The 13537-nt window shown below is 53.5% G+C and overlaps 1 protein-coding gene across 8 annotated transcripts in view; it reads left to right on the plus strand.

Annotated features, from left to right (window-relative positions):
- Positions 1 to 13537, plus strand: part of RALGPS1 (Ral GEF with PH domain and SH3 binding motif 1) — a 270593-nt gene that overhangs the window by 250845 nt on the left and 6211 nt on the right. For 7 of the 8 annotated variants that reach the window (XM_045082428.1, XM_045082426.1, XM_045082430.1 and 4 more), the window contains 5 exons: positions 4644 to 4727; positions 5991 to 6096; positions 7904 to 7996; positions 8144 to 8249; positions 11105 to 11196. In XM_045082428.1, the coding sequence (XP_044938363.1) occupies positions 4644 to 4727; positions 5991 to 6096; positions 7904 to 7996; positions 8144 to 8249; positions 11105 to 11196 (481 nt within the window). The remainder of the gene's footprint in view (positions 1 to 4643; positions 4728 to 5990; positions 6097 to 7903; positions 7997 to 8143; positions 8250 to 11104; positions 11197 to 13537) is intronic. The other variant, XM_045082432.1, reaches the window with a different exon arrangement.

A 13537-nucleotide genomic window follows, 5' to 3' on the forward strand; every position in this document is an offset into this window, starting at 1 on the left:
AGCCTGACTTTCCTTCTCTCTCTCACACACATCTGGTTCCTAATTGCCATGAGAGAACATCTGATTGACCTGGCTTGGATCAGGTGTTGTTCTGTCCACTCAGCTAAACATGCAGTTCGAATGTGGCTCCTAGAGACCCACTCAGCAGATCAGGGACATTGCCCAGAGAGAAGCGAATGAGTGACTTACCACAAGTCCGTGGCAAGTCCTGCTGGAAGGGACGTCCCAAGGTCCAGCAGAACTCAGGGTGGCAGCTTCCTGTCTACAGATGAGGTCAATCTTCCAAAGTGGCTGGGACCAAGCTCTGGCGTAATGGGACAGCTTCCCATTAAGGTTTGCTGGTACAGGTGGACACATGGTTGATGAACAGCATTTCCTGGGCCCTTCCATAGGCCCACTCCTACCTCAAGGGGCTCTGTGTACTTGACATAGAAGAATGGGGTGGAAGACCCTACTTCTGCTAAGACAAGATTACTAAGACCCCAGTGTAATTATTACCCAAGACTTCTCCCTATTGCGCAGCTTCCTAAACCAGCAACAGGGACGTGGGGCTTTCTGAAATTTAATCTCCATGATGCTACCTAGCGTGTACCTAGAAAACTGCTGAGGGGAAGATGCCTTTCAGACCTGCCTTAGCTAGTCTGCATTCTCCTGATGCTGTTGGCCCAGGCAGAACCCTGGCAGCTTCTGCTTCAACAGCTCTATCCACTCTTCCTCTTCCTAGGGTTGTGACCTTGGGCAAGTTACTCCACCTCTCCAAGCCTCAGATCCCTTATCTATAAGATGGGGTTCAGAGTAGAGCCTGCCTGGGGCGCCTGGGTGTCTCAGCCAGTTAAGCATCCAACTCATGATCTCAGCTCAGTTCTCGATCTCAGGGTTGTGAGTTCAAGCCTCGCATTGGGTTCCCTGCTGGGCATGGAGCCTACTTAAAACAAAAACAAAAAAATAGTGCCTGCCTAACAGTATTCCTGATTTTCAGGATAGAAAATCCCTGTGTGATTGGACAAGAGAATGAATAAGTACTGCTCAGTGCATTGCCTAGCACCCAGCGTCCCCATCACCACCCCAGCATCCCCATCGTTCCGTCCTCATATCCCCGTCATCACTGTCGCTTCATCATTCCCAGCAGCCCCGTCACCATCCTCTCCATCACCCCATCCCGATCATCACCATCATCACCACCACCCCCTCATCTCCGCCATCCCGTCCTCACCACCCCCAACGTCCCCATCACCCCCTCATCTCCGCCATCCCATCCCGATCATCCCCATCCTCCATCACCCCACCATCATCACCATCATCACCATCATCACCACACCGACCACCATACCGTCCTTCCCATCAGCCCATCCTTATCATTATCGCCCCTGCCACCACCATCATCATTTTGTACAGCATTTGGGACTGAAGTGTTCTACTTGGTTGCCAGCCTCCACCTTCCCCAGACCAGACTTCCCATGAGTAGGGTTGCCCACCACTGCCCAAGCTCATCCTTGAGAGGAAACAGTAGAATGGCCTCTCTGGGGTACATAATGTTCAGCCACATTCTGCCCTGGCATCATGCTGGGAAAGGTGTCCGTGATTCTGGAGTGGGAATTCCCATGTCAGTCCAAGAGATCCCCTGACTTCTGAGTTTACCAGATATGACTGCCCATTCATTTTCCATTTTTCTGGCCCTGAACATTCAAATAGCAAATCTCAAAGCAGGGCCCTGATCAGATTGTTTCCAGTGGGTGAAGATCCTGGCTCCTCTGTGCTGATTCTAGCCTGCTTGGGCCCAGCCAGAGTCACCCCAATTGTCACGGCCCTCCTCCAGCCCTGCAGGGCTCCCCTGGGGGAGAAGGCTGCCACCACAACCCTGCTGTTCTGAAAGTGGGCCTTGGGGAAAAGTCACCATTATGCTGACCTTCACAGCCAGGGGCACTCACTCCTCCAGGGTCCAGGGAAGCAGGCTCTGACTTCCCTCCTGGAAGCAGCTTGACAGACACAGGCCCACTGCTCACAGAGGAAAGCCAGCCTCCCTTTGTGAGTACTTGTGTGTCCAGCCCTACTGACAGGCCCGTTGCGTGGGCTCAGTGGTTTCACCTCCCTGAGCCTCTGTCTCCTCATCTAGGACAGGGCGGGAGCAGTGCCCCTCGCGGAGGCTGGAGGAATGGCGTGTCTCATGGTCCCCAGTTGATAAATGGCAGCGGCTCTTAAGCGTCAGTCTCCAAAACTCCTGGAAGATTATTCTAGCACAGGGATGGAGGGCCGGGGGAGCTGTGGTTCCACCCCCGGAGATCCGGGGTGCACGGCTGCTGGGGCCGTCCAGTCTCACAGACGTGGACAAAGCCCGATCAGTGCGAGCTGCTGCAGAGACCCGCAAGAGTGGTGCCTCTGGGAGGAAAATGTCCCAACGCCACCCACAGGGTGGACCCAGTCCCCGTGATAGACTCCACCACATGTGACACCTCAGCCTCCCTGCAACCCTGAAAGGCGTGGAGGAGCTTGGGCTGTAGAGTCCGAACAGGGTTCAGATCCTGGCTTACTGGGCTCATGCCTCGGTCAAGTGTCTTCCCATCACTGAGCCTCAGTTTCCCTATTCTGGGGAAGACAATGTGCTTAAATAAAGCTCCAGTGAGATGGTTGAGTGTCATGGCCTTGCACATGCGAGCCCCCACTCACCGGTGAGCTCTGCACTCCTGCATTCCTCCCACCAGCCCAGCGCACTGGGAAGCACCCTATGCCTTTTGGAAGAACATGGAGAAAGGCTGCTTAAAAGGCTAGACAGGCTGGAAGATGCTGAGTTAAGGCTACCCAATGACAAGTGTCAGACAGACAGACGTCTGCTGAGCGTGCAGCCGTGGACTATCTCAGGAAGGAGAGGACGGAGGGAAGGTAGCAGCGCCAACCACGTCCCCCCATTGATGGGGAACCACTGGGCATTGTAGACAGCCCACTGTCACTGAACCTTATCCTTGGGCACCAGGGCAAGAAGACAAGAAGAAAGGTGGAGAAGGGGCCAGAGGACCCAGCTCTGGAAAAGGGAGGCTCCATCTCCAACTCCAGATAGGTCGCAGCTCAGAGCAAGAATCCAGATCAAAGGGGGAGATGTCCCCTGGGCACGAAGAATGTCATCACAGAAAGGTTCGCTGTCAGATCCTGCCCCGACTCCTAGGAAACCTCTGGTAGTGGCTGGGGAGGAAAGCACCTGGAGGCAGCCCATCGAGAGACCTCGGAGCAGCCTGATTTAGCATGGGGTTATGCCATGTTGTGAGGGACTCGGCCAGTGTTCCGGTAACGGTGAAAATCCTGGAGCTTTCCATAAATGAGAGCAGATTAGTCATGACCTGTGATGTCCCGCTCACTGCACTGCAAGCCTCTTTCTGAATTGGTGGGGGAAGGGGGGAGGCGATCCAGCCCCTGGGCTGGGAATTGGGCAAGCTGGGGCCTCATCTGTGCCACAGCTCGTGGTGGGGCTGGCGTCAGCCTGGAACCATCATCTGTCACCCAGGTGTGCTGGGGAAAGGCTGAGATTTGTAACCTCTGAGGACTTGAGGGGCCAAGCAAATGCTGTGGCTTTTCACCTAAAGAGGAGGGGCTGACGGGCAGCTGGTGTAGACGGCCATCAGACTCCCACCTGCCCTGAACTTGAACCTCTGTACAACAGACACAAGGTGGTCATCAAGAACTGTTCCTTCTCAAGTGGAGGACTGAGGGGCAGGGCCACAAGAGCCTGCCTTGGAGGCACCTGAGCTTACTTACGCTAGGACGGACCTGCCGCCGTGAATGCGCGCGTCCACCCTGTCCCCTGCCAGGTGTCCGGTGCCATGGGGCCGTGTGCAGTGACCTAGGACTGGCAGCAGGGAATAGCAAAGGCAGTCCTAACCTTATCTGACCTTATAAATTGGGTTACATTCCTGTTTGGCCAACGGGCCAAGAAAGTGATAACCCAGAGAGACACTGTGCTGCGGGGGTGAGCAGGTGTTTGAGGACCACGTGGACACAGGAAATCATCCTGCTGAAAGAGGAAAGGGTGAAAAGGAGAGACAGAAAGATGGAAGCCCCCCCCCCCGATAGGTTAAGCTTCTCTCTGGGAGCTGTACCTTCCCCTGCAAAGGCTCCTTTGCAAAGAGACTCCAGGTGGGAGAAAAGGCAGAGGAGCAGCCCACAGGGAGATGCAGGGGTCCGGCGGGGGCCAGCAGAGGAGGCTGTCTGGTGGAGAGGACACAGCAAACAGGAATTCAGCTGTGCCCTGGTGAATGAGGTGCGCAAGCCCCCCCACACACACACAAACACCTCCCAGGCCCGACATGCAAGACTGCCCACAGTTCTGTGCGCCCTTGTAATTGGATTCACCATGGACTATTTGGGCTGGACGGCATTTTTTGTTAAACATGTCAGCTTCACATTGGGTAAGTGCGTGTGCCCTGATTTTAGTCACTCCCTGACACTCACTGATGGAGGCTCCGGGGCGTCATGTTCACAGACCTGGCAGCTCCAGATGTGCCCCAGATGTGTCTGCAGCTTGATGTAGGAGGTGCGGGTAAAGCTGGGATCGGACCCTCCTGAGCCAGTGCTCACAGTGTCCGAGATGCCCTTGCTTCCTCCGAGTGTCTGGTTGTTTGCGGCTGTTGCTAAATCTCACCCCTTTTCTTCTGAAGCAGGGGACGTCTGTATGCCACGCTGGGGCCCAACTGGCGGGTTCCGGTTCGGAATTCTCCCAGAACCCGGAGCTGCGTCTACAGGTATCCATTTGTTGTGTGCTCGTTTACTTGACAGCTAGCTCTAGGCTGCTCGGTGGATGCCAAGCGCTGTGCTCCCGGCTGCTGGATAAGCCACAGTCCAAGAGGCTGCTGCCACGGGAGACAGAGACTGAACCGATAATCCCAGATCCCTGATGGTCCCAGAGAGGAGGTGGGCTGTTCTGCAAGGGGAGAGCAGGGAAGGCCTCTGTGGAGAAGTGACTGGAAGAGTGATAGGAAGGATCCAGGTACAGGGAGGGGAGGTTCAGGGATGAGTGCACCCCAAGTCGAAGGGAGGCAGGAAGAGCAGGGTGGCTTGGGGAGTGAGAGAGGGGAGGGGTGGAGATGCGGCCCCACCCGGGGGCAGGGGTGGGGGGGTGACAAACAGTGGCATGACCAGGTCATCATGGCCGTGGCAAGGAGAGCTGGAAAGCATGCAGGAGGAAGGCAAGGCTGGCCTGAGGGAGGCCAGGGAAGAGCACTGGGCAGTCGCTCAAAGGGAGAGCAAGTTCTGCCTAAGGTGCGGGGAGTGAGATGGCTGATCGGGGCCGAGAGGCATACGTAGGACTTGGGGTCGGTACATCCTTGGGATCGAGTAGGTTGCAGGGGTGGAGAGGAGAGAGGAGAAACCCCCCAGGTCTCTGGTTCAGGCAGCCACATGGATGGTGGTACCGTTTACCCACCTATGGAGGAAGAGCAGCTTGAGGAAGGGCACCCAGTTGAGGGAGATGCCTGTGGGAGACACCTACCCAGTGACCCGAAGCCATCCAGAGCCTCGGGGCAGGTCCCAGCCGGTGCTGCACTTGGCTGTCTTTGCCTGTAGGTGGCGCCTGAAGCCCTGAGGCAAAGGCACTGGGCTTGGCGGCGCTCCCTGGTCCCGCTTCTCACTCCAGCGCCACCTTCCCACACTTGCTCACTGCTCCTCCAGGCTGCTGCCAACACAAGGAGGGGCTGCAGGGCCCCAGGCTCCCCAGGTGGAGAGGAAGGTAGAAGCTCGGGAGGGCCAGGAGGAAGCCACCACTGAGATCAGGAGCAGGAGGCCATGCTCCTGGGGTCTGGGTTACAAGAAGCGCTGCACCAAGCCTAGGGCCTGAGGCGAGGGAGGTGAAAGTGTCCAGCTGTGGCCAATGCAGGGCTACCTGCCCTGATCATGTTGAGTCCTCTGGCCTGGCACAGCATCATGGACTTGGCAGTGGGGTGCTGGGAGGGAGAGGTGCCTGAGCGCGGCTCCTCCAGGGCAGTGTCTGACTGGTGGTCTCCCCCCAGCCCCACGGGCCCATGCATCTGTACGCTGGGGAGCTCGGCCACAGTGCCCACCATGGAGGGTCCTCTGAGGAGGAAAACTCTGCTCAAGGAAGGCCGGAGACCCGCGGTAAGTGCAGACCCACCTCTATCCAGAGGCAGCAGGGCCCTTGGGGAGGTCCCTGGGCTCTGGCTCTGGCTGTGCCACTGAGTGGGCGAGGGCCTCACTCCCCACATCTGTAAACTGGGATACAATAGTGCCTATGTCTCCGAGGACTCAGCAAGACTGTCACATACGGCTGTGCACACAGCGAGCTGTGACGAGGGCGAGTGGAAGCCTGCAGACCCCCGGGCTTTGGGTTGGAACTACCCCTGAGAGGGCTGGCACAGCCTGTGCCTGGTCCCCAGCTGCAGGTGCCCTCTTCCCCCGCGGCAGCAGCATCAGGAGGCCTTTGAGGCTCTACCATTTGTTCCCTGGTCACCTATGCCAGACCCCCAAGTCACTGGCTCCATGACCTCCCCCACGGCAGGGCCTCAGCCACATACAGGGACCCCTGAACTGTTACCACGGAGCATCCGTGCAAGGGTTTCCTACCAACAGACCGTGGGTTGCGTCTCCAGGCAGCATCCGCTATACCATCTGCTCTGCCTTCCTGTTCCTGCTCTGGCTCTTGCCCGTGGAACCCCCTGAAACCACCCCCTCCTATCTGTGCCCACTGTGAAGGTGCCAGGGTGCCAGCCCAGCTGTCCCCTCCAGATGCTGCCCTGTCTGCAGGTGCCAGTGGCTCATGGGTAAGGGGAGTCTTCAACCCCAGCCCTAGGCTGCCCTTCGTCCTTGGGCCCAGATTCTCACAGAGCGTTCTGTGACATGGGGCCCTAGATCTGGCCTGTTGTACAGACCTGCCTGCTTCTCTCCCACACTCAGAGTTCAGGCCTCGGTCATTCTGAGTCAGGGCGAGACAGTGTCCTGCTAGCAGAGTTTTCCCAGATGTTGGCTGGCCCAGTAGTGAGTGATGAAGCCACTCCAGTGGGTCATGGCCTGTATTTGTGAGCAGAATAGAGTATAATGGAAAACAGCAGCATCCCATATGTATAATAAAGCTAAGTTCATTTCATGAAGCTTATTTCAGTTGGACACGTATGTGCATGTGTGTTCTGCACACGTGTGGGTGTCGTTAGACACATCTGACAGCCCGCGCTGTCACTGTTGCCAGCCCCGGAGCTGCATTCAGCGTGGAGAGGGGCTCTTGTGGGCTGTGATTCAGAACGGTCGGCCTCGCTCCTCTCAACCTTGTTCCTTGCAGGAGCCGATACTTCCTTCACCTTTGCAAACCAAAAGGCTTGTTGAAGTGATTTTCCCTAAACCCAGGAGCAGAGCCCCCTGAAGAGGGAATCCCAGCCTTGTTGCCTAGAGAAACAGAAAGAATACCTGTAGCTCTGCCCTGTTGGCTTTTCCCCCCCTTCGAATCCTGCAGCTTCCCATGCGCTGCCATTCAGTCCCAGCCCGAGCACCCCAGTGCAGATACTATGGTTCGACTGGGCTATGGTTTGGCTTGTCCGTGTTTTGAAAATGTTTTTCTCCAGGACCTTCTTGGGCCCAAGTCACCTGAACACACAGAAATTAAGCCTTGGCACTGCCTTAAACAAGGTGAAAAAAATGCAAGGCTCTCGGAATAAAGGAGCCAGAGAGGGGAGTCAGGGCTTAGAGCTCAGAGGCACTAATGAGAAGGCTCTCCCTCCCCCAGACCCTGGCCGGAGGTGACACTGATGCCTGTGGGGGCAGGGGAAGAGATGATGAGGCCCATGCTGGCACTGGTTGGCAGGAAGGGAACACCCTTCCACCCTTGTGGCTGGGAATCAGGCAGGGAGGGGGTGCTCCACTCCCCCCCACCACCACCACATGCAGTGTTGCCACCCTGCCTTCCCTTCCTCCATAGCTGTCCTCATGGACCAGGTACTGGGTCATACTCTCGGGATCCACCCTCCTGTACTACGGAGCCAAGTCCTTGCGGGGCACAGACAGAAAACACGTAAGTCCCAGAAGAGGACTCTCCATACTGGGACTTCGGGTGGTTGAGCTGGGGGGGGGGGCGGGAAGGAAACTTTCCAGGCCCAGCTCGGCTTCCCCCGGGAGTGAGGGGCATTGGCCTTCTAGTTATGCTGTTGTTCTTCCCCAGTACAAATCCACACCCGGCAAAAAAGTCTCCGTGGTGGGCTGGATGGTGCAGCTGCCTGACGACCCCGAGCACCCCGATATCTTCCAGCTGAATAACCCCGACAAAGGTAGGCAGCCCCGGTGCTGGGTGCACACGACTTTTCTCCACCCTCTTTCCTTCGTCTGCTAAATGTGCATTTTGAAACAATAAGAACTTTGGGGGCTGCTGCTTTCCCTTTGCTTTAGGTTGTGATCAGAGGGCACCACACTAGTCTGTGAAACCAGTGTAACCACTGAGCCGTGGGCATGGCACGTGGCTGCAGGAACCCTTTTGTGGCCTCACCTGTGGCTACTGGGGCTCATCACCTTTGAAGCTATAGCCTTAGGGGCTTGGAATAAATAATATAATGCTGCATAAGGCAGGGACCATGTGGCTAGAAGGGTCTTGGGTCTTGGGAGACTTCAGAGACATCCCTGACATGAGACTCTCACAGTATCCCGGTCCAAGGCCAAATCAGAGAAGAGCCCTTTTACAAAAGCCCCAACTTTAACTTGTCTGGTCATCTCCCATATCTTCCTGGTTCCATCTCTCCCACGTGCCCATGTTGCGTGGAAGGAGAGGTTCACGGCGCCATCTTGTCCAGAAGTCCTATTTGCATTGGCCTTGCTATCAAGGAAATGGCAATCAGAACCACAATGAGATATCACCTCACACCTATCAGAATGGCTAAAATCAGAAAGACAAGAAATAACGAGTGTTGGTGAGGATATAGATAAAAAGGAACCCTTGTGCATTGTTTGTGGGAATCTAAATTGGTGTAGCCACTGTGGAGAAGAATACGGAGGTCCTTCAGAAAATTAAAAATAGGAATACCATCTGATCCAATAATCCCCATTACTGGGTACTTACCTAAACAAAGTGAAAACACGGGGCGCCTGGGTGGCTCAGTTGGTTGAGTGACTGCCTTCAGCTCAGGTCATGATCCCGGACTTCCAGGATTGAGTCCCGCGTCAGGCTCCCAGCTCCTTGGGGAGTCTGCTTCTCCCTCTGACCTTCTCCTCGCTAATGCTCTCTCTCATTCATTCTCTCTCAAATAAATAAATAAAATCTTTAAAAAAAAAAGAAAATGAAAACACTAATCCAAAAAGATATTCACCCTTATGTTTATTGTATTATTGATAATGGAAGCAACCTAAGAGTCCTTTGATAGATGAATGGAGAAGGAAGATGTGATAACACACATACACATCACACACACACACACACACACACACACACACACACACCATAAAAATATTACATAACCATAAAAAAGAATGAGATCATGCCCTTTGTGATGATGCAGATGGACCTAGAGGGTGTTATGCCAAGTGAATTAAGTCAGACTGAGAAAGACAAATGTGATATGATTTTCTTCATGTGGTATCTAAAAACAGCAACAACAAAAAACCAAATGAATAAACAAAAAGCAGTATCAGATGTATAAATATAGAAGATAAACTGATGATTTCTAGAGGGGAGGGGATGGGGAGATGGAAAAATGGGTGAAGGGGAATAGGAGATACAGGCTTCCAGTTATGGAATGAGTATGTCATAGGACTATGGTCAATGATATTTTACTAGAATTGTATGGTGATCATAGTAACTGCACTTGTGGTGAGCATAGCATAATGTATAAACTTATTGAGTCACTGCATCGTACACCAGAAACTAATGTAACATTTTGTGTCAACTATACTAAAAAATATATATATATATAAAAAGAAAAAGAATAGCTCACGCTTGTCTTCTTGGTAGCCCATGTCACATGACAAAACCCCAAAATACCGGGGTCTTGGGTTTTAGCCAGGCAAAGTCACTGGGACTGTCAGGCCTCCAAGCATCTTTACATCTTCTCAGGAATGTTCTAGTGCGAGGTTCACGTACATACAAATCACCTGCAGAGCTAGTAGAAATTCAGGTTTGGATTCAGTGGATCTGGGCTGGAGCCCAAGGTCCTGCCTTTCTAACAAGCTCCCGGGTAATGCCGGTAATGCTGCCAGAGAGAGACTGCAGGGTTCCAGCCTTGTGAGCTGGGAAGTCAGAAAACAGGAAACCTCCAGTGGCCCAGGGACTGGAGAGGAGGGGAGCCAAGGTCTCTGCTCCACGTCTGAAAGGTTGAATGCATGCGCAGCTACACACACATCATAGCGCGTCCCAGTCTGGTCGCCCCTGGAATTTCTTCCTCAAGCTTCCAGGCTTGGGTTAGAAGTCATCTTCCTTGAGAAAGTAAATGTTGGGCCCACAGGAAAGCACTGTCCCCAAGCAGAGGAAAATACGATACCGAGGGTGGCCAGGGTCTGTGGATAGAATTCAAAGGGTTTGTGAACTCGAGTGGTGAAAAAAAAATTACATCTTTCTTTTCCTATGGACTCTCATGCCTTTATTTATGAGTATAGAACTACTAGAATGTTCACAACACCCGTGATTTTATGTCCAAGAAAAACCACAGATATTTTCTTATCACATGCAATTGTAGATTTCTGATGGCTCACCTCTCTGGAATTAACAGAGCGGTGTCAGACCTGCCCCTAGATAGATCTCGGTACTTGTGCATTAATAGAGGAGCACATCTAGAACTGTATTACTCAAGTGTTTTTTAGTAGTTTGATAACTGCATTTCGGTGGTATTGATCTCTTTCCTTTTTTTTTTTTTTTTTTTAATGCATTGGAAATGTTATTCTGAGGAAGGTCTACAGGCCACAGGCCTCACCAGAGTCCAATGCACCATGGCCCAGCAGTGGCTAAGAGCCCCGATCCACAGAGACACACCAGAGGCACCCAAGGTTCTGCCCCTGCAAGCCCCAAGCTTACACTGGGCTGCTCCTGACCGCCCTTGGTTTGGTTAACCTAAGTTCACGTTTATCTTCAGGCTCCTGTCGCAGGCAGACCCTCCCATGAGACCCTCCCTCTTCCTAACCCACGGTTTCCTCTGCCCATCAGGCAATGTTTACAAGTTCCAGACTGGTTCCCGGTTTCATGCAATACTGTGGCACAAGCATTTGGACGATGCATGTAAAAGCAACAGGCCTCAGGTAAAGTCGCCAAAACCCTTCTTGTCTCTGGAAATATCTCTCCCACCCTTAGGACTAAGGGTCCATAGAGAACAGGGCTCCTTTCTTCCCTCAGAGCCTCTCAGCTGTGCTCCTGGGCACTGTCTTTTGAGCAGCCTTTTTCCATGAGACAGGGCACCCTCTGCTCAGCTGAGAGCTAAGTCCGGCTCCAGACCAGAACTGTGAACCTGGTCCCATGTCTTTCCCACTAAGGAAAACAGCACTGAAACATCCATCGGGCACAGTTGGGTGACAGATGCAATATGGCCCCAAGGCTGAGGATACAGCACCCATTTAGACCATGTCCCCCAAAAGCGGATTCGTGGGCGTACTCCACACTGACAAAAGGGCCTCCCTGCCCACAGCCCTTAGGAATAATACTATCAGCTAATGCTGGGAGCCAGCCACGGCTGCTCCTCGGGGTCTCTGCGCCAGCGGGACCGCTGGTCTGCACCTCACCCAGGCCCAGGCACGGCGGGCAGCGTTTTACCTGCGGGAATCAGCGGAATCCTTCCAGCGCCCCGTGAGGCACGTTTCTCTTCCCGTCTCCATTCTGTGCTGAGGACATTGAGGCTCAGAAAGTGGCAGACACTCATTCAAGGTCCCAAGGTGAATGAGCTCTAACCCCAGTCTGCCGGCCACCAAAGTCTGGACTTGCTGCCCCGAGCTCCCTACCCTTGCACTTCCCAGAGGGCCCCCAGCTAGCTCAGCCTCCCGAGGTTGAGCTGAAGGCGCCGGAGCACAGCCTCGCTGTCGGGCTTCTGAGAGGCTCAGCTGCCCCAGCCCTCAGCACCCAGCGGGGCAGGCTGCACGTTTCTGCCCCTGGGAGTCAGGGCAGGGGCGGCGTTTGGCTGCTGGTGTTCGGTCCCTCAGCTTCCCTTTCCGTGTGCCCCAGGGACCAGCCAGAAGAGGGCGCTGCGGAATGGGTCCCTCTCAGTCTGGGGACAAGGCAAGCCCCAGAACTTTAGAATAGGCTGTGCCAGCTTCAGGCAGTAGCAACTGGGAGGCACCAGCTCTGAGATGTGAGGGGGGCCCTCAGCAAAGGCTGGTTCACGCCAGGCATTTGGGTCTGGGAGGCTGCTGGCGACAGCACAGTCACGGACTTTGGGGTCCCTCCGAGTGCTTCTCGGAAATCAGAGGGACGTCTCGGTTTGGTCCTGCTCAGGATTTTCATCTGTAACGTCACATGAGAACATACGTGACAAGCTGGTCAGATTACAGATGATGGGAAGCTAGAAAGCAGAAGTAGTAAAAAGTTATCGACAAAATAAAACAGTAGGAAAGACTGACAAAGGGAAAATGCAAAGTAGCACAAAGCAGCTTGAGGTAAACTGCATTTGAGTCCCCTTACTCATCTGTCTGCCTGCCAGTATTTGTCCCGGTGATAGACGCACACGTGTCCACAAAGGTCTGTGGCTAAGAATGTTCACTGCAGGGACACCTGGCTGGTTCAGTCATGGAGGCGTCCAACTCTTGCTTTCAACTCAGGTCTTGATCTCAGGGTCATGAGTTCAAGCCCCACTTCGGCATGAAGGCTACTTTAAAAAAAATGTTCACTGCAGCACTGTCCTTGATAGAAAAAAACTGGAAACCTCTGTGGCTGTCAGTAAATCCATATTGTGTGACATCTGGTAGCGATTAGAAAGACAGAAGCAGATCTGTGTGTGGTATCCTGAAAGGGGCCCCAAGATACAAGTAAAAAGCAAAGTCTAGGGGCACTGGGCTGGCTCAGCCAGTAGAGCCATGAGTCTGAGCCCCATGTTGGGCATAGAGATTACTTAAAAAATAAAAAATTTAGACAGGGGCGCCTGGGTGGCTCAGTGGGTTAAAGCCTCTGCCTTCGGCTCAGGTCATGATACCAGGCTCCTGGGATCGAGCCCCGCATCGGGCTCTCTGCTCGGCAGCGAGCCTGCTTCCCTTCCTCTCTCTCTGCCTGCCTCTCTGCCTACTTGTGATCTCTGTCTGTCAAATAAATAATAAAATCTTAAAAAAAAATTTAAAAAGGAAAGGATAAAACATATGTAAGGGCCATCTCATTTGTATTAAAATACATAAGCTTATTTGTAATATATATGTTTGTCTCTGTATATGAGATTTCTAAAGTGATGTGCAGGAAGCTATCGTTCATGGTGTCTAGAGTGCTTATGTATGTTTTTTTGCATTAAAAAATTTAACTACTCGTCTCCACAACAGGAAGGCCAGGGGTTTCGGCCGACAGTCACCTCAAGGTGATGCAAACTAAACAAGGCCCCAGGTCACATTAAGAGAGGAGGAGTGCCCTGACCTTTCCCAAACTAGTCACACTGGGTGTGTCTGGGGCTGC

This window comes from Mustela putorius, unplaced genomic scaffold (assembly GCF_011764305.1).
Source record: "Mustela putorius furo isolate JIRA1106 unplaced genomic scaffold, ASM1176430v1.1 tig00000596_pilon_pilon_pilon, whole genome shotgun sequence".
Lineage (NCBI taxonomy): Eukaryota > Metazoa > Chordata > Mammalia > Carnivora > Mustelidae > Mustela > Mustela putorius.